The 21,791-nt window shown below is 40.2% G+C and overlaps 1 protein-coding gene across 4 annotated transcripts in view; it reads right to left on the bottom strand.

Moving 5' to 3' along the window:
- Positions 1-21,791, bottom strand: part of CCDC141 (coiled-coil domain containing 141) — a 171,497-nt gene that overhangs the window by 51,819 nt on the left and 97,887 nt on the right. For all 4 annotated transcript variants that reach the window (XM_070422661.1, XM_070422659.1, XM_070422660.1 and 1 more), the window contains one exon: positions 10,758-10,930. In XM_070422661.1, coding sequence (XP_070278762.1) covers positions 10,758-10,930 — 173 coding nt within the window. The remainder of the gene's footprint in view (positions 1-10,757; positions 10,931-21,791) is intronic.

Below are 21,791 nucleotides of genomic sequence, written 5' to 3'. Positions count from 1 at the left end.
TGGGTGGGAGAGGGGCTGACAGCGGACTAGACGTCTAGGTCTAAGGATCTATGGCTCTGTGATTTTGCTGGAAATACTGGCTGATGTTTGAGCTTTCTCTATAAGAATGGAGTAGATGGTACCTGTCTGTATGAATGTGGGGTTCATCAGATTATTCCTGATGTTGATTTTGACTTCTTCAAGCATCACAGATACTCAGAAATAACAGACTGAGGCTTTGGCAGACATTTGTTAGAAACTCCATCATGGGAACTTTTTCTCCCTTGTTCATTGAGGCAGTAGAGGAGAGGGGAGAGGGAAGAAAAATGATTGATTTTTCCCACTAAAGAACAGAGACATATTGACTTCTGGCTCAAATAGACTATTCTATTTGCTGTATGGAAGCAGTTGCCCTGTCTTTGCATCTGTCACAAATAGGGATTGGGGGAGGGGAGCAAATCCCAATGTTAATGTGTTCTAATGACTCTTTCCGGAGGACAGCACGTTGCTTCTAAACCTTTCATAAATTACCATTGGCAGCCCATCTGGATGAGGAGCTGAACCAGATGGTAAGCGCTTGACAGCTCACTCTCTCTCATCAGAAGGAATCAGCTGATCACATTTTTCTTCTTGTCCATGGAAATGGAAAAAATATATATATCTTCCTTAGCTTTTAGCTCATTACTTCTCTTGGCAGGGACTCAAACAGTATCCCTTCATGTTTATAAATTTCAATATTTTGGAGGAAACAACAGTCATTCTCTAGTTCTCTTATGTACTTTGAAAAAGTGCCATTTGTTCTGTAGAAGTGAAATGTCTGTTTTCCCTTTTTTTTCTGACTTAAGTTATATATGTTGAGAATCCCTCCCTACCAAACAAATCTTTCTCTTTCTCTCTCTCTCTCTCACACGCCTATTTAATATACACATAACAATAAAGAAACCGAAAGCAGTGATGGGGCTGAAGCTACAGCATGCCTGGTTCTGCACAGACGCCTGCAGAGATGTCCACAAGAGGCCACAGAGACCTACAGGAAGGCTCTACCTGAAATAAGCAGCAGGGATGGGATTCTCCCTCCTTGTGAAAGGAGGCTGAAAAATGTTGTAGTTGAGTGAGCAAAGAAATCAGATACAGAGGGGCAGTCAGGAACCACCTCTTGATCCCCACGTGGTTTTTTATCTCTGAGAGCCAGTGTGTCTCAGTGGGAGCTAATGGGATGCTAATCAAACAACAGAAGACTGAGTCTAGACTGGGGACCCTATGAGTTCAGGTGGAAGTCACTGCAAAGCTGTTAAGGTTGAAAGAACCAAGAGGAGAGAACAAAACCAAGGAAAATAAAGCAAAAAAAACAAAACCCAAACAACAACAACCAAACAAACACTTCCCACTCCAGATGAGAGTACAATCTAAAATTCCAGGACATACAAGAAAAAGACATCCTAAGAAAAGCCACTAGTCAACTGAGAGATAAATGTACTCTATCTGAGATGAAAATAAGTAAAACAACCTGAAAATGACATTAACACAAATACAACTGAGATCAACAGAGAGATAAAGGAAACAAACCCCAACACCCATAATAACAGAATGAGAAACTCTGAAACAAAAACAGTCAGAAATAAACACAATATTGGATATGAAACAAATGAGTTAGAAATCCTGAAAATGAAAAAAAAAAGTAGTTATGAAAACTAAAAGAATCACTGAATGAAAACAAAGGGGAAATTATAACAAAAGAGAAAATTAGTCTGAGGGATTCACAGAATACAGCATGAAGAGCTAAAGGAAAGAGAAATATGAAGGCATTCAGAGACCTGAGTGACAGACTGACGGGCTCCAACACTGCCTGGAGCTCCAGGAGAAGGGAAGGCACCGCAGAAAGTCAATATTCTAAGACATAAGGGCTAAAAATGTTCCATGCTTGATGACATAAACCCTAAGATAAAAGGGCACAGCAAGAACTAAACAGGCAAATATTCTCATTTGAGATAATTGGGAAAATATAAAAATAGATTTGAACGTATTGCCTTCCAAACAGTTTCTCTTTTTGCTGTTGGTCCCTGCCTCTCCCCTCTGGAGTCAGTATGATGCCAGATGCACAACTTGGATCTGACTTTCGCTCACTTCACATTATGTTGTGAGGATTCTCTGTGTCTTTGAATATTCCTCAAAAAAACACTGTTTTGATATGAATATTTCATGATGTGCTTGCCCTTAATATATTAAAACATTTCCCTATTTTCTGAAAATATTTAGGTGGTTTTTGATCCACACTATTGGAAAGAGAATGGTAGTGAACATTATATTCATAAACATGTCACTCATCTCTCTCTCCCTCTCTCCCTCTCTCTCCCTCTCTCTCTCTCTCTCTCTCATATTATTTTCTCCTCGAACCCTCTAGTCCAGCGGTTCTCAACCTATGGGTCGTGACCCCTTTGGGGGTCGAACGACTCTTTCACAGGGGTCGCCTAAAACCATCAGAAAACACACATATATATAATTACATATTGTTTTTGTGATTAATCGCTATGCTTTAATTATGTTCAATTTGTAACAATGAAATTGGGGGTCACTACAACATGAGGAACTGTATTAAAGGGCCACGGCATTAGGAAGGTTGAGAACCACTGCTCTAGTCTAAGACAACTCCTCCGTAGAGACCCATGGCAGATATTTCTGTCCTGCCCCTTTAGCCAGGCCTCCTCTGCCGGCACCATAGTTCCAGACCTTCTTACTTTGGGGTCCTGGCTACTTCACATCACATCATCACCTTCATAAATGAATAAGTTCATTTTGCAATGAGGGGCTCCTAGATATTTTACAAGAATCTAATCTAGTTACTTGTAGATTTAATGGAAAAGGTGAACTTTGGGTGCCTTTCACACTGAGAGTTCCAGAATTTTGAAAGCCTGGACAATGTTACCAGGCCCAGATTGCAGTGATGACATTTACTCAACCTCTGAAAAGAATAACTTAATATAGACGTGAAAATATTTGGAAAGTGGCTGAGTTAACACTGTCATAAGAACTTCGTAATTTCCTAAATTTCAGTATGTGACATTTACCATCTAAATGCATCATCATCAAACTTTTTTAAAAAACAGCTATTTTAAGTTCTTAAATGCTCAACGGGATTCCTATAAAATGCAACTATAAATGACTCTATTACGCAAAGGAAATTTCTGTTTTTGTTTCTTTGTTTCGTTTTTTAGAGGATGGGGAATATCTTTGTTTTCCACGTAAGATCTTTAAAAATATTTTTACTGAGATAGAGGCTTTCTTTTGATGCCATATCAAGTCCCATGACATTTCAAATCAAGTCACCTAATATGTAAATGCTAAGATGAGGAACATAAGAGAAGTTTCCTGCATGGTTTCAGCCCTACAAAGTGGTTCATGGTCTGGATAAGGAAAGGGTACCATCACAAGTGAAACAACTAAGGAATGATTCAAACATCGCAGAATGAACAGTGCAGCCATGAGACAGCTGACCAACATAAAGAAACTAAAAAAGCATTGTGTGGTATGCGATTGTGCTCATCTTGGCTGGAGGATGTACACCCTCTGCCTGTCTTAGACAATGAAACTCAACAATGGCCCTCAAATCTCACTCCTTCACTTATCCTGATCTGATCAGGAGTGTGGGAATGAGTTTCCTTCTCTAAAAAATGCATCCTCAGCACCCACTGTCCCCCTGACTTCCTCACACTCCCTTGATGCAGCTCTTGATGCACACCCCCTTGATGCAGTTCTTATTCCCTGATTGGCTGTTAGTAAGGTTCTGGAGACTCGGCACCAGGTTTGTATATATATTTGACTGCCCTTGAAGCCTGGTGCTGGTATGTCATATTCGATACTTACACACACACTCGAAGAATGTTTAAATAAACTGAAAGAAAGAAAACCTTTGGAAGGTGAAACGTAACTTGAAACTAGAAGATAGCTGGAGTAACGTACATTTCAATCACACTAGAATAAAAAAGAATCCCTGTTCACTAAGTGGCCAGGATCCCTGAAAGGAATAAACAGACAGAGAACTAGCAGCCTAATTAGCATAGCGATTCAGACCTGCAGTCAAGGCCTCTACCTCTTCCTGCCAGGTGACAAGTAGTAGGGCAAGTTCCCGCACCTCTCTGTGGCCTAGAGTCCTTATCCGCAAAGCAGGGACAATAATCACGGTGGTGCTGATACCAAGGATGGTTTTGAGGATTTAATTTGTTAATGTCTAGAAAGTACTCAAGTGTTTGCCACGCTTGCTAATCCTCATTTGAACAGTCTTACTTCCACCTAACTCTCTGACCCTGCCTTATGCCCCACCCCCTTGTCCCCACTCCTCCAGCCACGTGGTCTTTTCTGTTACACCTTGGCTGTTGCTCTGCCAGGTGTGCTCTCCCCCAGCTATCTGCACGGTAGCTCCTCTAAAGAATCCTTCCCTGACCAGTGTCCAAGTGGTCCCCTCCCACAGGCCCTCTCTGTCCCAGTTCACTTCTATATTTTTTCATAGTACTGGCTGTGTAAAAGCATCCTATTTATTGATTTACTTGTTAGTTGGCTGCTTCTTCCTACCAGAATATAAGCAGCATGAGGACAGATACTTTGCCTGTCATACGTCATACATGGGAGCACTGATTTACAAAATCAGTGGTTCTCAGACATTGCACAACTGATAGCACAGGACAGTGATCCCTGAGAGAAGGGAAATGAATGAGGTGGGCTTGTACATGCATCAGTTTATTGGCTGGAAGGTAATTTCCAGATCAAAGCTCAGGGAAGTAGAACCCAAATGGAGCCCAGAGGTCTTGCTCAATAATATTTTTGGAATAAACAAATAGATCATGCTGTGTCTTGGTTCATAATCATCCACACTATCAACCAAGGGAAGTAGTGGGAACCAATATAGATGATAATTATGGAAAGAGAAAGCAAAATCCCAATTACTAGTAAGTCCTGTTTTTATTTCTCTGTAAAATATGAAAGTATGAAGACCTAACATTAAGAAAGTAACACTAAATGCTAGATCAAAACAGACGACACTTAAAGTTATACCAAAACAAAATATTCCACAAGGATGAGGTATGTTATACACTTTGTAAACAAAATCAAGTGGTTCTATGAAAAGTAACCTCACAGGGTCAGCTGATCATAAATTCCTAACTGGGCAGGTTGTGGTGGGTAGTCACACCCAGGCATCTAACTTCTTTAGTAAAAGGTCTATGTTTGCCTTAAGCAAGCCTTGTCACTGTTTCAGTACATCTAGGTTAACACACCTTTGAGATGTCTCTTTTCAGACCCCTCCTTCTAATTTGTGAGCCACCCTTTCAGACCCCTTGTTCTAAGACATTACCACCCTCAAGAGAGCACATAATCTTAACCAATCTATAATCCAACACCTGCCTTGCTCTCTCCCACCTTCAAGCAATCTTCTTTAAGTTCCCTCCTTTATTTCAAGTGCATAAAAGAAACTGCAAACTTTTATTCTCCAGGAGCATTTGAGATCTTGCTCCCCAGCATATGTCACCAGTTTAGCTCAAATAAACTCTTATAAAAATTTTCTACAGCAAGCATGTCAAACTCTCGGCATACGGGCCACATGTCTTGTTTATTTGGCCCGTGTTAGCCTTTGAGTTTGACATGCTTGCTCTACATGTTGGATGTTCTTATGTTGACAGCTTAAATTTACCACAACAAGGCAGGATGAAAAATGGTACAGTCTTTTCTGCAGGGATAGAAATTTGAGTAGATACTGAAGCAAGTTTACTTGTAAATCTTCAGTTAACTTTAGTACACAGAAAAAGGCAAGTGAATACTTCACCAGGTGGCCTGGTCTTGCTGGGTGTTTGCATGTCTTGAGTTCTGAGGTGGAAGTTACACTAACAAAAAGGTTCCTCATTTTGTTCAATCATGGAAAACTTCACCCTCACACAAGGTCTCTGAACCAGCACTTCCAATAGCTATATCTTCCTGTGGCTTAATAAATGCAGAATTCCTGTGGTCTATCTTTAGATTCAGTGCTCAAAGGTGATACCAAATGAGGCCTAGGAAGAGATGAGGAGGGCCAGAAGCCAGGAGCTTTCAACTCCACTGACAGTATAAGTTTAACCATTACCACCTATTATTATAGGTAACTTGCATCCTAACTAAGAGCAAAGGAATGCACAAAAATGCATTTCAAAGTAAAGGGTATTTGGATTGGGACAGATATACCCTGTAAAGATTACAAACTATTTAAGGACTCAGAATTATCACCAGACTAGTGACCCTGTGCATGGATTAGTGCACATTGAAAGGAAATTAGTTAGAAGGTGGCCAGCGGGGCAGGACTGGACAAGACGGGCTGGACACACCCTGGAGCCAACCTCCCACGGTCCCTTCCCAGCATCTGTGGAGTGAGTGGGGTCTCTCTGGTAGGTGGGGTCCCTCGACCTGGCCTGTGGGGATTGGGCCGAAACCCGCTCTCCGACATCCCCCGAGGGGTCCCCGAGTGCAAGAGGGCACTCTGCAAAGTTGCTGTCATACAGGGTGTGGAACGCAAATGCAAGTGTGCAGTGAACCAGATTTGGGGCCAACAGTGCCCCAGCAACAACATAACCCATGGCTGAAGGTGGAATCGTGCAGCCCCGCGAGGAATCGGGCTCCCTCCTCTCTGGTTTCAGGATGTGTCACCCGAGAACCGCTGCTGCCAAGTCACTGCAGCTCGGCAGCTCCTGGGTTGAGCATCTGCCCTCTGGTGGTCAGTGCACATCATAGCAACCAGTCGGATGATTAGACACAGCATATTAGCCTTTTATATATATAGGTTATAGTGAGGAAATAGAAATGGTGAAGAAATACTTAAATAACCATTATTTCCCTTGTGAGGTTGCTCCAACTTCAAAGGTGTTTGATTCCAGGATAGGAAAACAGTGTGGATCTGTTCCAAATAAGATAGTAATTACAGAGCAAAAATGGCAAAGGTCTCGGATGTACTGGGAGGCTTAATCTCAGATAAATGTGAACTCAGATAAATGAGCCTGTTTGTTTGTTTTTTTATTAAAAAGAAAAAAAAATCAGATCTAAGGGTCTCTGAAATTCCTTTCTGTCCCAATGCTAAATTCTGCCTTTTTTATTACATTAACATAAATGTTTATCTGCCCTATTTCAAATATAACCTTCCCCAGTTACTAAAATGAATATGACTTGGTGAAGCTGACTCTATTGTAATCATTTGAAACAACCATGTGACTCAGTATTTATTAGCTTTTAAAGCTCTTTGTATAGAAAGTAAAAAAAAATAAATAAGTGAACCAATTATTAATTGGGCACTCTTTATGTGCCAAGAGTGGTGTTATCTCATTTGATTTTAAAACACAATGCCCTGGCCAGGTGGCTCCCTTGGTTGGAGAGTTGTCCCCTACACCAAAAGGTTGCAGGTTTGAGTCCCAGTCAGGGCACATACCTAGGTTTTGGGTTCAATCCCTGTTTGGGGCACATACGAAAGGCAACCGATCAATGTTTCTCTTCACATTGATGTTTCTCTCTCTCTTCTCCTCTTTCCTTTCTTCTCTCTCTAAAATCAATAAACATATCCTCAGGTGAAGATAAAAACAAAACACCCAACCCTCTATGAAATGTATAGCTCCATTTTACAGATGAGGAAACTGGGGTTCACAGAAGATAAGTTTAAAAGTCATGACATTGTTTGGGCCCTCAAAATGCATGAAATAGAACTCTTTGACAGTAACTCTTAAGTGTCTTATCCACACCAGTTTTCAAACATCTGGTAGTAGGAACCTCCGTGTTTTGTGTCCTAGCAGTGTGGCTATCATTCAAAAGCCTAGGAAGCCATTGTGATGTTCAATAACATGGACTTGGCACTGTTGAAATTGACATTTATCTCCATTGCCACCAATCAAAACTCCACTTCCCTCCAGCAGTGGCTGCAACTTGAAAACTCCTTCTTAGGTTCTGCTTCTTTCCTGTGATGGTGACTCAGGTCATTGAACAGATAAATCATCAGATGAGGAAGGGAAGCAAGTCCCAAATGGAATGCATAGGGTCGAGGTCAGGGGCTGCATATGGCTCTAGTTTGCAACTAAGATTCTAATGCATTTCAATTTGATTTTCAATGGCTTTCTATTGTACATCTACCTTCAGAATAAAAAATTTCCTTTGCCAAGTAACAATTTTACTTTACCTTCAGTTCCTCCTGCAACAATGGAAATAGTATTTTTTAATAAAATACAGTGAAATCTCAGGACAACCAAGCACTTTGGAACAACTATAGAAGCTCATATATCTAGGACATTGACAGAAACCATACTATGAATTATTTTTTAAATCTAGTTACCTAACCATTAATTAGAGTTTCATGAAATGGTCCCTAACTATTGCTTTTTCTATTAAGGCTCAGTCAGCAGCCTGAAGAATAGAACTATAGATGCCTCTTTAAAAAATATATATAAATAAATTTAGACTAGAGCAAAGAAGACGAAAAGAATGAGACCAGCTAAGTAAATAAACAAGACCCAAAACAGTCACTAATACCCTAAAGATAGAATATAATATAAAAATATAAAATAAGAGTATTTCTCTTATGTCTAAGTATTAAAAATAAAGCGTTACTGAGTAGAGCAAACAGGATCAAGTTTAGCAAACAGGATCATAACAAATTATGACCAGCTTTCCAATGTCAGGAGTTAAGCACCAAATTGAATAGGGAATTTCAGTTTCTAGCCAAGAAAAGCAGTGACTGGGTTTACCCTCACGCCTTAAGTGACTAGGATATAAACAAAATATCTGAACCCATGGTTCTCAGACATTGCACAACAGATAGCACAGGACAGTGATCCCTGAGAGAAGGGAAATGAATGAGGTGGGCTTGTACATGCATCAGTTTATTGGCTGGAAGGTAATTTCCAGATCAAAGCTCGGGGAAGTAGAACCCAAATGGAGCCCAGAGGTCTTGCTGAGTTGAGGGGACAGAGATCAGACCTCGGGGAGGCCAAGGCACCTAGAATATCTGGGACACCACACTACAGACAGATCTCCAGAGATCTGGGGAAGGGGCTTTGGCTACCTCCTGACCTACCTGTTGTGAAAAGAGACTGCCCACACCCAGGGAAAGCACTACAAGCAAAGAGTAGCCTGGATGGAGAAATAACATCGGTCTGTGCTTCAGACCCACCTGCTGAACTGACATGGGACCATTCCCCAGTTATAACTGGAGACCCCACTACTTAATACAGTCACACATGACTCAGGACTCACATCATGTCCAACATGTACCCTGAGTCCAGGCACAAGTGTCTGTGTCACCTCATAGGGTATCAACTCATTTATACATTCTGGGAGACTTCACCATTACCAGGGGAGGGGAGGGAATCAGCTCTGTATCACATTTTTGGGCCAGACATGGGCACACTGGGGCTCCTAGGACCAAGTGTACACTTTACTTGATGCATATGGCACGGAGCTAAAGAAAAGAAGCTTTACCGTCGTAAAACTCCTGCAGTAGCTATAGCTGTTATTAGCTTTCCAAAGGAGAGAACCATTTGCCTTTCTCATAGCCTCAGCTCTTGGCTACGCCTGGAAAGCCTTGAATCATTTCTGATCTTGGCTTTGTATGGTCCCATAGCAGCCACCACAAACCCTGGTTAAATATCTGTCTGGCTTCACATTGTCTTCTGGAAGGAAAATTCCCTGAACCCAAACTTACCCAATCAATACTTTTAAACACATCTAGCACCGAGCAGGACAAAGAAATAGAATAACTTTACTATATCCCACCCGTCTCATTGTTCCTCAAATTGAATTTTTTTAGTTTCAAAGATTGTGGACACGGAAGATAAAAAACTGGACTTAACCCACTGGCACAGACCTTTTTGTCTCTCTGTCAAAATGTAAGCCCTGCCTTCGTTTCATCCTAGCCAATATCCACAACCTTATCTCTTTTGTCAGCCAATCCCTCTTCTTCCTCATACTTTCCCATTTTATTCTCTTTGTTTCTCACATTCCTTTTCTCTCCTCATTCCCACTCAACTCTAGACTCACAGTGATACACTCACCAAATGTGCTCATAAAAAATGATCATTCCACGCATACTGGTGAAGAGCATGGGGTCTAGGACCCATTAACATGGATTTGAATTCTGGATCTGCCACTAACTGGCTGTGTGACCTTTTGCAAGTTTGTTAACTTCTCTGTATCTCAGTCACTTGTAAATGTCGAACATTAATAGTATGTGCCTTGTAGAGTTGCTATGAGGATTCACGAGGCTCTTGGCACAGTGCCTGGCACATGATGGGCTCTCGGTAAACCTGAGCCATTGTTATTGTTAACAATGTCTCCTTTTATTTGGGGTTTTTGCTTAGTGAGCTACAAAGTCATTGATGAAAGGGAATTCTGGTGCTTTCGTTTTTTTTCCGGAGAGGAAAAAAGAAACCGGGTAGATTTCAGGCTCATGAATTAAAAGGGAAGAAACCCACCATGGAGGAAAGAAAAAGCATTGAGACCTAACGCTGTTTCTTCTTTTGCACTTTTGTTCTCCTCTCCTCAGAAACTCATAGAGGGAAAGCTTTAGCATCTTCAGGTCCTCAGGCTCAGAATATGGCCTCACTTCTGGCTGAGCAATACTGTGTTCAGAATCACTGCTGACCAAAATCCAGTAGATCCTTCTAAGCCATGTCATAATGTAGCGAAGCATCAGAAGCAGAAAAAAAAATCATGCAACTTATTTTTTAACAAGTTGTGGAAACTGTGAAAAGGCTTGTTGCACAGAGGGAGAAATAGCCTTTACTCACCTGCAGGAGTCCACTTGGCTGATTAAGGCTTGTCCCTTTTGCAAAGCATCAGCAGTGCAGCCTTTAATTTCTCCGTGTAATTCCTCATGCCTCGCTGCCAAGACAGGCAGACTTAAACCCTCTGACTTAAGGAGCTTAAGGTAAGCTTCGACTCTTCCAAGTACATCAAACGCCTGCCAAAGAAAGCAAACTTTCATTTTCTGCTTTTCTAGTTTAAAATCTACATTGATGTGTACATGAAATACTAGCGAGTAAGCCAGTCTGTTTAATTTATTAGTTTAATCAAAACCCGAAACAACAAGTTTAGTGTTGGAAAAGAGCTGTATAGTTTTAAGGCTCCATTTAGAGAAACTGATCACAGCTTAGTTCAGCATACATAAGTGTCAACACCTTAAAATCACCAAAATAGTTTACATTGAGAACGTACCTAGACAACAGTTATAACAGTGTAGAATTTAGAAGGCCAGGTTTACTATTTGCACATTCTGAACTGCATACAAATAATGGATGGAATGTTTTAAAAATATTATGCAGACTTTCATAACCTGAATGTCTCTGTAATATTCTTAAAAGAAAATGTCCCAATAAATTGCACTTTCAAACTGAAACACTACAGGGAAATAGCCAAAAACTTACTAATGTGCTTTTGCCCTTGGCTATCCAAGTAGAAGACCTTCTGCCTACTCCATCCATAGACATTCATCTCTCTACAGAGAAGATTAGAATTTGGATCTGAAGCAGTACAAAGATTAAAAGCAAGGTAATATTTAGCTTCCAGCATACAAATAGATTATGCAGAAAAAACACATATTTTTTGCAAACTAAGATATTATCTTGAGAGAAGATTTTTGAATTTTTTGATTTTCTTCCTTTATTAGCAGATCAACAAACAAGCATGGGGGATTTGGTTTATGGAATTAACATAGAGTAATGTTTGGGGGCATTATGAAAGAGGAGTATATGATAACAAGAAAATAAAAGAGGACTGTGGTAACATGAGAGAAAGAGAGCAGAGTACAGTGGTCTTCATGGGCCTCTTCATAGCCCATCTCTGAACTTGAGCCTGGTGAGCAGGATGAGTTAGGTAAGGTGAAGAAAAGCTGAATAGCAAGGGAGCTCTTGCCATGTTGCCCTCTGGCACTCCTGGAGGAAGCCGCTGTTCAGGATGCTTCATACCAGTCTGGAGAACCTACCCCAGTAAGCTTGACAGTGCCACTGACAGCCGGGGCCCTGAAGTCCACCCTCCCTGGAAGCCAGTGAGCTCAGCAGGGGCCTACCAGGTGGAGTAGGAGGACCCCACAGGAGCAATGAGAGCAGATGGCCTTGTGAGTCTAGCACCACGGAGAGCTGAGGAAGACTCTTGATTAAGAGCTGAACTGGAATGGCTGCACATTCACTGGAAGGAGAAGGTACTGTATCAAATGCCAAGACAGTCCATAACTTAGAAAGAAAATAGCCAAATTTCCTTCCAGAGTTTTTCTCTGGACCAGGGGAGCCGGCTGGGCTGATGGGCAGGGACACAGTTTAAGCCAAATGTAGAAGATACAGCTGTGGAGCTGTGTGAGCGCACCCATTCCTGCCCTGGCCACCACCTTAGGAGTGAGTTTTAATGGCAGAATTGGAACTGGAAAAAATTGAATTTATAAATGAAATCTCTCAAGTACTGTCATATTACATATATGTTGATATTCTGTTCTCTCACCAATGTGCTCCTGTCTCATGAATCTGCTCTTTCTGCTTATTACTTAGAATGCTTAAAAATGAAATAATTTCTGCCAGCCAGTGTTTCTCAGTGGTTAAGCACCAACCCATGAACAGGAGGTCAGGGTTCGTCCTGGTCAGAGCACATGCCCTGGTTACTGGCTCAAGCTCCAGCAGGGGGCATGCAGGAGGCAGCCAATCAATGATTCTCTCTCATCACTGATGTTTTTCTCTCTCCCTCTCTCTGAAATCAATAGAAATGTATTTTTAAAACAAAAAAAAATCATTCTCATTTATTTAATAGCTGATAGCAAGTAATAATAATAACTACAGTTTAATGCGAATTATGTGCTCCTCTTATACTATTTGTTTCACAATTATTTTCCATCACTTGACAAATATTTTTGAAAGTCTGCTGCGTTTCAAGCACATTGTCGTTCACAGCGAGGGAGGGAGCTAGACATTATTTAACCTCTCTGGACTGGGGAAACTCAGTCCAGAGAGGTTAAATAAATCGCACAAAGTGACACCTCTACTAAGTGGCAGATTGCTATTTGCACTCAATTTGTCTGGCCCCGAGGGCCAGCTCTAAAACCAAGGGCGATGGCAGCATGTGGCAAAGACTTACTATGGGAGGCCAAGAAAGAAGGGACATTCCCAAGAAGCCTGTTAATCTTAGGTTTAAAAGGTAGGATTTTAAAACTTACTTCTTATAAATAAGTGTCTACCTTTCCTTCTTACCTGTGAGGAAAGATACAGAGAAAGGTTGAGTGATGTCTCTTAGCTATATAGGACTTTATCTAAAAGAGAAATTGCTTTACTAAAGCAACTTTGAACCTGAAGAACTCTTTCTCAACTAATCCATTTTCCCCCTGCAGGTGGCAACAGAGCCAAGATGCTATTAGAAAAGATGATGTGAATTACTCTCTTGGTCATTCCCTAACACATGGAAATACCACCTGGCAAAAACCACTGTTTCTGGAATTTTGTTTTATATTTTAAATTCTTACTGCTTAGTATGAATAAAGCAGAGTCTCTTGTTAATCAAGGGTTAGTTTTAAAGTTAATGCTCAAAGCAAAAATCTGTTGGATTCACAATGACCATGAATTCCCTTAAATCACACTTAAAGTTGAGTATATGTAAACTAGTGCTCACAGTAATACATAGTCACATTTAGGACTGAGGGCCACTGAGCTACACAAAAGAAAGAAATCAAGGGAGAGTCTGTTGTATACAATTGTCACAGCATTCCCTTTTGTCTTCCTTAAGATAATTCTCAACTTCCTAGGGTGAATGAAAAAGGACAGAGAATCCCAAAGTGCTTTTCCTTGCCTGTAAGTTTAACTCCACTCCGTTTTAATACTAAGCTGTTATGAAAGTAATTAGGGTGTGATGGCGCATGTGTAGTAAGTACTCAGAAAATAGTTGCTGGCTGTTACTCTAAATCTTGAGTGATGGCTCACATCTTTCAAAAACCACCGAGAAGTGTGTGGCCACCCACCTGGGTCTCTCCTCTGTGGCCCATTGAACAGCTGCTACTCTCATGTCAGTGGGTTAGGCATAGGCCTCACCTTCACAGGAGTTAGATTCTGAAGCCATGTGCACATTAAATGTATGTGTGCTGTGACCCCACCGCATTCCTGAATACTATCGTGAAAGTACTGCTTCCTAATAGCATGGTAAGAACTGGAATGGCTGCACATTCACTGGAAGGAGAAGGTACTGTATCAAATGCCAAGACAGTCCATAACTTAGAAAGAAAATAGCCAAATTTCCTTCCAGAGTTTTTCTCTCTGAAAGACCAAGTGTCAAAGCATTTACTTATGAATTGCTCTATATATCACACTTACTAGAATGATGGCAGTAGAAAGGAGGTGAGGGATTTCATTCCTTCTTCGGCTGAACAAATATACAAATTTGCAAAATACTTCCTATTGGTCACATAGGCTAGATCAGGGGTGGGCAACCCCTGGCACGCGTGCCAAACATGGCACACCAGTAACTTTTGCTGGCACGTGAAACCCTCTCTTATAATCTTCCATTTACAATTTTTTTCTTAATATCGACTTTTTTATTTTTCAGATAAATTCAGTGTAGGTGCATCTTAGATAAATAAATAATTTTACATAACAAGTTATCTTAAAGACCATAGACATGGATTGACGAGAGAGGGGAAGAGCAATTTCTATGCCTCTGCCTTAACTCTCCCTGCCTTCCTAGATCCGACCAGTGTTTTGGTTTCATCCACATACGCTTGTGAATCTTTGTTCTCAGTGATGAATTTTGTTAAGTCTCGTAATAGGAGTAGCCTGACAGATGAAAGTAGTAGCTTGTGTGTATCTCTGAAGGTCACGAAATATAAACCTGATGTAAAATCTCTGTCATCAGTGATGCAGCAGCAAAAGTCCCACTGATAATATCAAACGGAGTCATAAAGTTTCCTGTCGGACTATCAGTGTACATGTGTACATTAAAAAATAAATGTCTTTTTCATCATCATATACTGTGTTTTTGTCGCTTGAATAAATTTTATTATTTCTTCAAGGTTCTTCACATACGTACACCTTAAGAGATATCAAGTAGGCATAACATGTTCTCAAAAAATTAGGGTTGGCACACAGAAGAATTTTGAATCAGAGATTTTGCTGGTTTTGGCACACACTCACAAAAAGGTTGCCCACCCTTGGGCTAGATTCTACAAGAGAGCTGATTCCTTATCCTTAATCCTCACCTAAACCTAATGGGAATAATCTATGAACACGGAATTAAACTTCTTCATTTTAAGAGGAGGCCTCCTTCAAGAAGGTTATACTCTCTGTGATTGTCACATGCAGAGCTTGCTTCTCATATTCCCATGTAGAATTTGATGAGGAATCCATGTGCCAATTTCAGAAGTGATCTAAGTATCATTGCTCTCACTTAATCTGCTCCCAAAATAGAACTCAGTGCTTTTCTGTCCACGGTACCCATAAGGAACCTGATACACTGGATCCAGCCTGCAAAGACTCTCTTTGTTGCACACATGGTACAGAACAGCTTCTTTCTGGTAAGAACACTGTGACCCCCCACGTAAACTCCTTTGCCATTAACGTTTCACCTTCAGTGTTTCTATTCACATCCCCCTCTTTCTTCAAATCTTGTATGTGCTGGTCAAATGAATGGTTTAGAAAAGAAAGGATACATGCACAAGTATAACATTTCCTCTCTCTAGGGCCTACCTCTTCTTGACTATTTTGTATGGCACCAGTCAGTTCTTAGGCAGATAAGAAGGAGATGAACAAGCTCTTTTGGCACTGGTTTAGGAAAAATAAAACTAAGAAGTTGATTGGTTTCTGTTTCTTAGGATGCTAATAAAGATCTTTCTTTTTTCCCTTGTTAATATCCAAAGCAGGCTGCCCCAAATAAAATAGAGATGGTATCACGACATGGCACATTTGTGTGTGTTTTTAAATATCTATGAGATAGTAAATTAAGCAAGTCATTTAGCATATTTCTTACACCATGCTGTTTCACAGAGGTGTTTAATAAGTAATACTGTTTGCTTCTTGACTAATTTGAAGAGAATAAATATAGAAACATATACACACAAAAAACAAACATTGCTGAACCTTGAAAATTTCTTTCCATGCGTCCAAAGGCCAGAAAATGAGTTTGGTTGGAACCTTTATAATTACTAAGGATACAAATTCAACTCAGCTTTTAATTAGAGCATGGGTTCGGTTTTTATAAAGACAAAAAGGTTCAGTGTTTCTCCTCAAGATCACCTGGGTAACTGCTCATGGCTCCCACCGTGGCAAGCGGATTCCTATTTCAGGCCTGTCCAAATCCACCCAAGCTTTTCAATGCCATGATGGTCAAAGGCAAAGGGGGATATGACTTTCAGCTCCCTATTTTTTCTACCCCTTACTGGTGCTCCGGCTCCTTCCTTGCCTCCCCAAGGTTGCTGCTGCTGGGCCCAAGAATCCCTTCTGTGTTCTCAGTGTAACAAGGTGGGTTAGAAATGCTAATGGCAGGTGTCCAAATTAAGAGTACCTAAGCAGCTGTTGGCCTCACAATCTGAAAGCTGAAAAAACATTGGAAGAGAGAGTCTGGGATTGAAAGTAGCATGTACCTGAGGCATTTTATCCATAAGGAGTGTAGGAAGTTTATGTACGGACCACCCCTTACTTTCTCTGAGATAAATCTGTCTTCGAAAAGGATATATTCAACCCATAAGTAGAACTTTAGCTGGCCAGTCCCTATTTATAATTTTTTAATTCTTTTATCTAAAATGACCTAAATGGTTTTAGGATGAACTTGGGAATATTAACATGGGAAAATGTCCATTCACAATATGCAAAGCATTTTTTTCATTTATTCAGCAAATATGTATTGAAATCTATGGGGCATATGCTCTGCTGTGTGCTGGGGAAATGAAAATGAACAAGAGCATTTAAGTCATATTAGAGGAGCTAGTGCAGTATTAAATGAAAACATAATGACAAATAATGTCTACCCCTTAGTGAGAGCTTAGCTGTTCTATGCACTAGTCCTGTATTAATTCATTCAGACGACACAATGACTCTGTGAGGTACACATAATTATAATTTCTATTTTACAGATGAAGAAGCCAGATGCACAGGGAAGTCAAATAACTGCCCGAGGCCAGAGAGCTAACCAATGTCTGAGACCAGATTCATACCCAGGCAGCCTGGCTCCCCACTCCACTCTGTTATTGCAGAAAAGTGTCACACTAGCAAACGTTTCTGAGTTTTCACGTACTACTCCACGATTCTATTTATTTATACTCCCGTGCTACCCTGAAAAGACTCTGTACATGTATCACCAATTATAAGAACTTTTATTTCTGAATGGTATTCCCTGAAGGAGATAAGGATTGTTAGACCTATTTTAGAAAAGAGGAAATTCAAGCTCAACATGTAAATTGATTTGTCACATAGACATGCATTCAACAAATCTTTGAACACTAGGTGGCCTACAGAAGTGATTAAGACATAATCTCTCTGTAAAGAGCACAGATAAATACTGAGGGAATCGTAAGAAATAAGCAATTAATGCTGCATGGAGATTCTCAGAGGAAGCGACTTGTGTGATGACGAGTCTCCTTGAAATCTGAGTCCCTCAGGTTCTGATTAAGCGCCCCCTTTTCACAGTGCTCTCATCCCAATTTCCTTGGATCGATATAATCTCTCATGATCCATGTAAGGTACTTGGCCTTGACACTCCATAGTTGCTAATACTTCACTGTTTTAATCATTCAAACAATTATTGAGCATCACTACCTGCAAGGCACTGCTCTAGGTCTTCTGGTGAAAATGAAGTGAAATGGACATGTTTCTTACCCTTGAGGAATTTTACTTTAGCAAAGGAAAATAAATCTACCTAAAATACCTTCCGTACAAGGGAGAAAATTGCCATGGAAGGGAAACTAATTAATACACTCAAGACTTAGAAGTGAATTGATAACTTTATTGTGAAAGATACTCATGAATGAGTGATAATAAAATCGAGCGTCTTGCCCCCCAGTGTGGCTCTGTTGGTTGGAGCATCACCCTCTACACCAGTGGTTCTCAACCTTGGCTGCACATTAGAGTCACCTGGGAATCTTTTTAAAATCCTGATTTCTGGGCCTCATTCTCCAGAAATTCTGTTTCTTTGTTATGGGCTGGGGCCACAACATTAGTAACAAAGAAACAGAATTTCCGGAGGGATGAGGCCCAGAAATCAGGATTTTAAAACGATTCCCAGGTGATTCTAATGTGCAGCCAAGGTTGAGAACCACTGCTCTACACCAAAAGGTGGTGGGTTTGATTCCTAGTCAGGACACATACCCAGGTTTGTAGGTTCAATCCCCAGTCAAGGTCTATGGGAGGCAATCAATCAATGTTTCTCTCTCACATCGATGTTTCTCTCTCTCTCTCTCCCTTCCTCTCTCTAAAGTCAATAAAAAATAAAATTTTAAAAAATTGAGTGTCTTTATTATAAGACTATTAAATATGGACTGAGTTGTGGGCTCTCATGAGAAATGTAAGATATTAAAAGTATTCCTTGATTTTTATAATTGTTTCTATTAGATATGCTTTAATAATTCTATGCTAATAATTTAGCCATACTTATCAAATATTTGCTATGGTTTAAAAAACTTGTCCCTGAGCTGTAAAACCAAAGGTTTCTAAACCAGTCTCTCAGAGGGAAGTAGGAGGGAGAGTAAGTCAAGATATCACTTGCTTCTACAGGAGGAGGTTTGCCTCATCACTACTTTTTCAAAATCTTACTACCTCTGCCTATTTAAGGACATGTTCAGCATGAGACAGAAACTTCTTAGCACGCTATTCAAGACCCTTCCCAACAGACGCCTGCCTGCATCTACCACATTGGTTTCCTATCACTCTGGGCTTACACCATATACTCTTGGCAAAATAAATTGCCTGAGATTCCCCATACACGGCATGACTTTGTACCATGCAGCCCCAGTGCCTTCCCGCCCCAGCCTTCCAAGTCAACTCAGTGGTCACCTCCTTGACACTGTTTCCCCTGGGCCAGGTCAAGGCCCTGTCTCTGCGTTGCCTAATGCGCTGGGCTTACGCCATTGAGGCTTTTCCCACAGCACACGGCACTCTGTCCCTTGCCTCTCCTCTAAACTAGGCACAGAGGGTCTTGAAGGCAAAGATTGTATTTCTTTTTTTTTTTTTTTTTTTTTTTTTTTTTTTTTTAATATATTTTATTGATTTTTTACAGAGAGGAAGGGAGAGAGATAGAGAGCTAGAAACATCGATGAGAGAGAAACATCGATCAGCTGCCTCCTGCACATCTCCCACTGGGGATGTGCCCGCAACCCAGGTACATGCCCTTGACCGGAATCGAACCTGAGACCATTCAGTCTGCAGGCCGACGCTCTATCCACTGAGCCAAACCGGTTTCGGCAAGATTGTATTTCTGTTACTTTAGCTCAACTACCCATACAATGCATGAGAACAGTCGATACACAACATGTTATCTGAATGCAAATGTGAAAGAAGGGAGGGAGTGAAAGCAGGTTGCTTTAATTTTTTCTAAGAAAAAGGAAAGTTATTCTGAAAATAAGAAATCTGAGGCTCTTTAAGAATTATGAAACTGACCGTAATGATACCTTCCTTGATGTCTAGTGACAATTAGCTTAATTTCTTTAATTCATATATATCACTTCAAATTCCTTCTGGATTATATTTTGCGGGTCCTTTATTTGGACAAGTTTCTTTTTTCACTCCACACAACAACTGGTCAATTTTAATTAATAGTTTCCTACATCTGGGCTAAAAGGTATCTATTCTGGAAAAAGGTAGACTAGTGTATACATAAGTGAAAAAAAAATGTACTAAATTCCATGTTTAATTACTGTTTTCATCTGTAACTATAATGTTGCTGCAGACATTACTGTTCTGCATCACTGTAAATATCTCAAAAAAGTAACATCATCTTTTTAAAAAGACAGTAACTTTTCAGTGGCGACTGTAGAAGTAGTAGAATCCCGACAGTCATGACATTTCAAACTGCTTTTGGTGTGTTCCTCGGGCTGCCACAACTTTTGCTGCACCTTTGCTTTTAGGCTGGCCACCCAAGAATCAGACCGTGTGGTTTTGGCCTCTCTCCTCTGATTGATTTCCCCAGTGAAATCATGTGCCTGGGAATGGAAAATGTGGAATATAAAACTTTATGAGTAATCAGCCATGTTTTACAGCTTTGGGTTCAATCATCGTTGTTATATAAATAGAGGCTCACACTGTTCTGCTCTTGAAACCTATTATGCATTTTTATCTCTGTTTGATTCAAACCACATTCCCTAAACAATGATAAATACATTTGGGCAATCACCACATATTAACCAGCACTTCCTTCTTGTGAACATGCTGGAAATATAATAAGTAATATATAATCATGAAAGATGAAAATATGGGGGGATCAAGATGAGTTATTATCATAGGTGCTATGTTCCTATTTCATGACCATGTCCTCATAACTCTTAGCAAGATCTAGTAATTAGAGCCCTAGCTGGTTTGGCTCAATGGATAGAGTGTCGGATTGTGGACTGAAGGGTCCCAGGTTCGATTCTGATCAAGGGCACATGCCTGGGGTTGTGGGCTCGATCCCCAGTACGGGGCGTCCAGGAGGCAGCCGATCAGTGATTCTTTCTCATCATTGATATTTCTGTATCTCTCTCCCTCTCCCTTCCTCTCTGAAATCAATAAAAATTTAAAGAAAATTTTAGTAATTAGAAAAACTCTCTTCCAATCAGTTATCATCCAATGTTGACAACCAACCCCTACTTTTATTTGTTGGTTGATTTAGCAAATAGGTCCAGCAAATACAGCAGATAAAAGGATAAGAAGTATCTCGGGTTCTTGAGCTCTATGGCCCAATCTCCCCTTGAGTCCAGCAGCTGGTTTATGGAAAACATGATTAGCAATACTCCCAAGATCCTGTGTGCTTACATTGCCACCTACTGCTCACTCCAGGTACACCTCAAGCTAAAGGCAGTGGACGCTCTGGGTAAGAAACAGACTTGATTTTGAGCCTTGGGTAATCATCAATCCCTAGCGGGATTAAGAAGTAGTCAAAGGCAGTGAGTGGGTACTGCTGTCAATGTGGATAATTAGTGATAATCATTTTATTGAATTTCACAAATTGTTAATATTTTAGCTTATAGATTTTTTAAGATGAGTGTTATACCAAAAACTAGATGAAGTAGTGAGAATTTTGTAAAATTTGGAGATTCCATAATATAAACCAGAAATATAAAAATACCATTTACAAATTTTGAGAAGAGTTTCCTTCTTTAATTTAAATGGATTTATCCACTGCTAATTCATCATTTATTACTTCTTAATAATATAATAAGTAATTAACTTCAAGAGTCATAATTAAGCATCCCCATTCCAAACTGCAGCTTCTATTTTTTGCTGAAGTAAAAGTACCCATCACCTTTCACACTGAATTCTTAGCTTTGGAGCTGGAAATTATTTCCTTGATGCTTAGAAAAGGTAGAAAGAATTCTACACCTTTATAAGTGCTCTCGACCATAAAGAATGACACAGTATGGATAACTCCCAACTGAACTTGTAATTTGAATGCCGTGGCATTCAAAGGATGAAACAGGGGATCTAGAAATCAAGTCTTTAGGGTTGAGAAATATGAGCTTTTGGGATCTGACCTGAATTACTATACGAGTTGGAGAAAGTAACCACTTAGTTCTTCATTTTAAAAAATTACTATTTCAATATCATTCTTTCTTCCTAAAGCCCATGAATAATATTAGGGGGAAAAAAATCTCCCTGGAAAGGTAACAAATAATAAGA

This window comes from Myotis yumanensis, unplaced genomic scaffold (genome assembly GCF_028538775.1).
Source record: "Myotis yumanensis isolate MYYU_CA2020_CCGP unplaced genomic scaffold, mMyoYum1.0.hap1 SCAF_8, whole genome shotgun sequence".
NCBI lineage: Eukaryota > Metazoa > Chordata > Mammalia > Chiroptera > Vespertilionidae > Myotis > Myotis yumanensis.
This window is presented reverse-complemented; position numbering and strand designations above follow the sequence as displayed.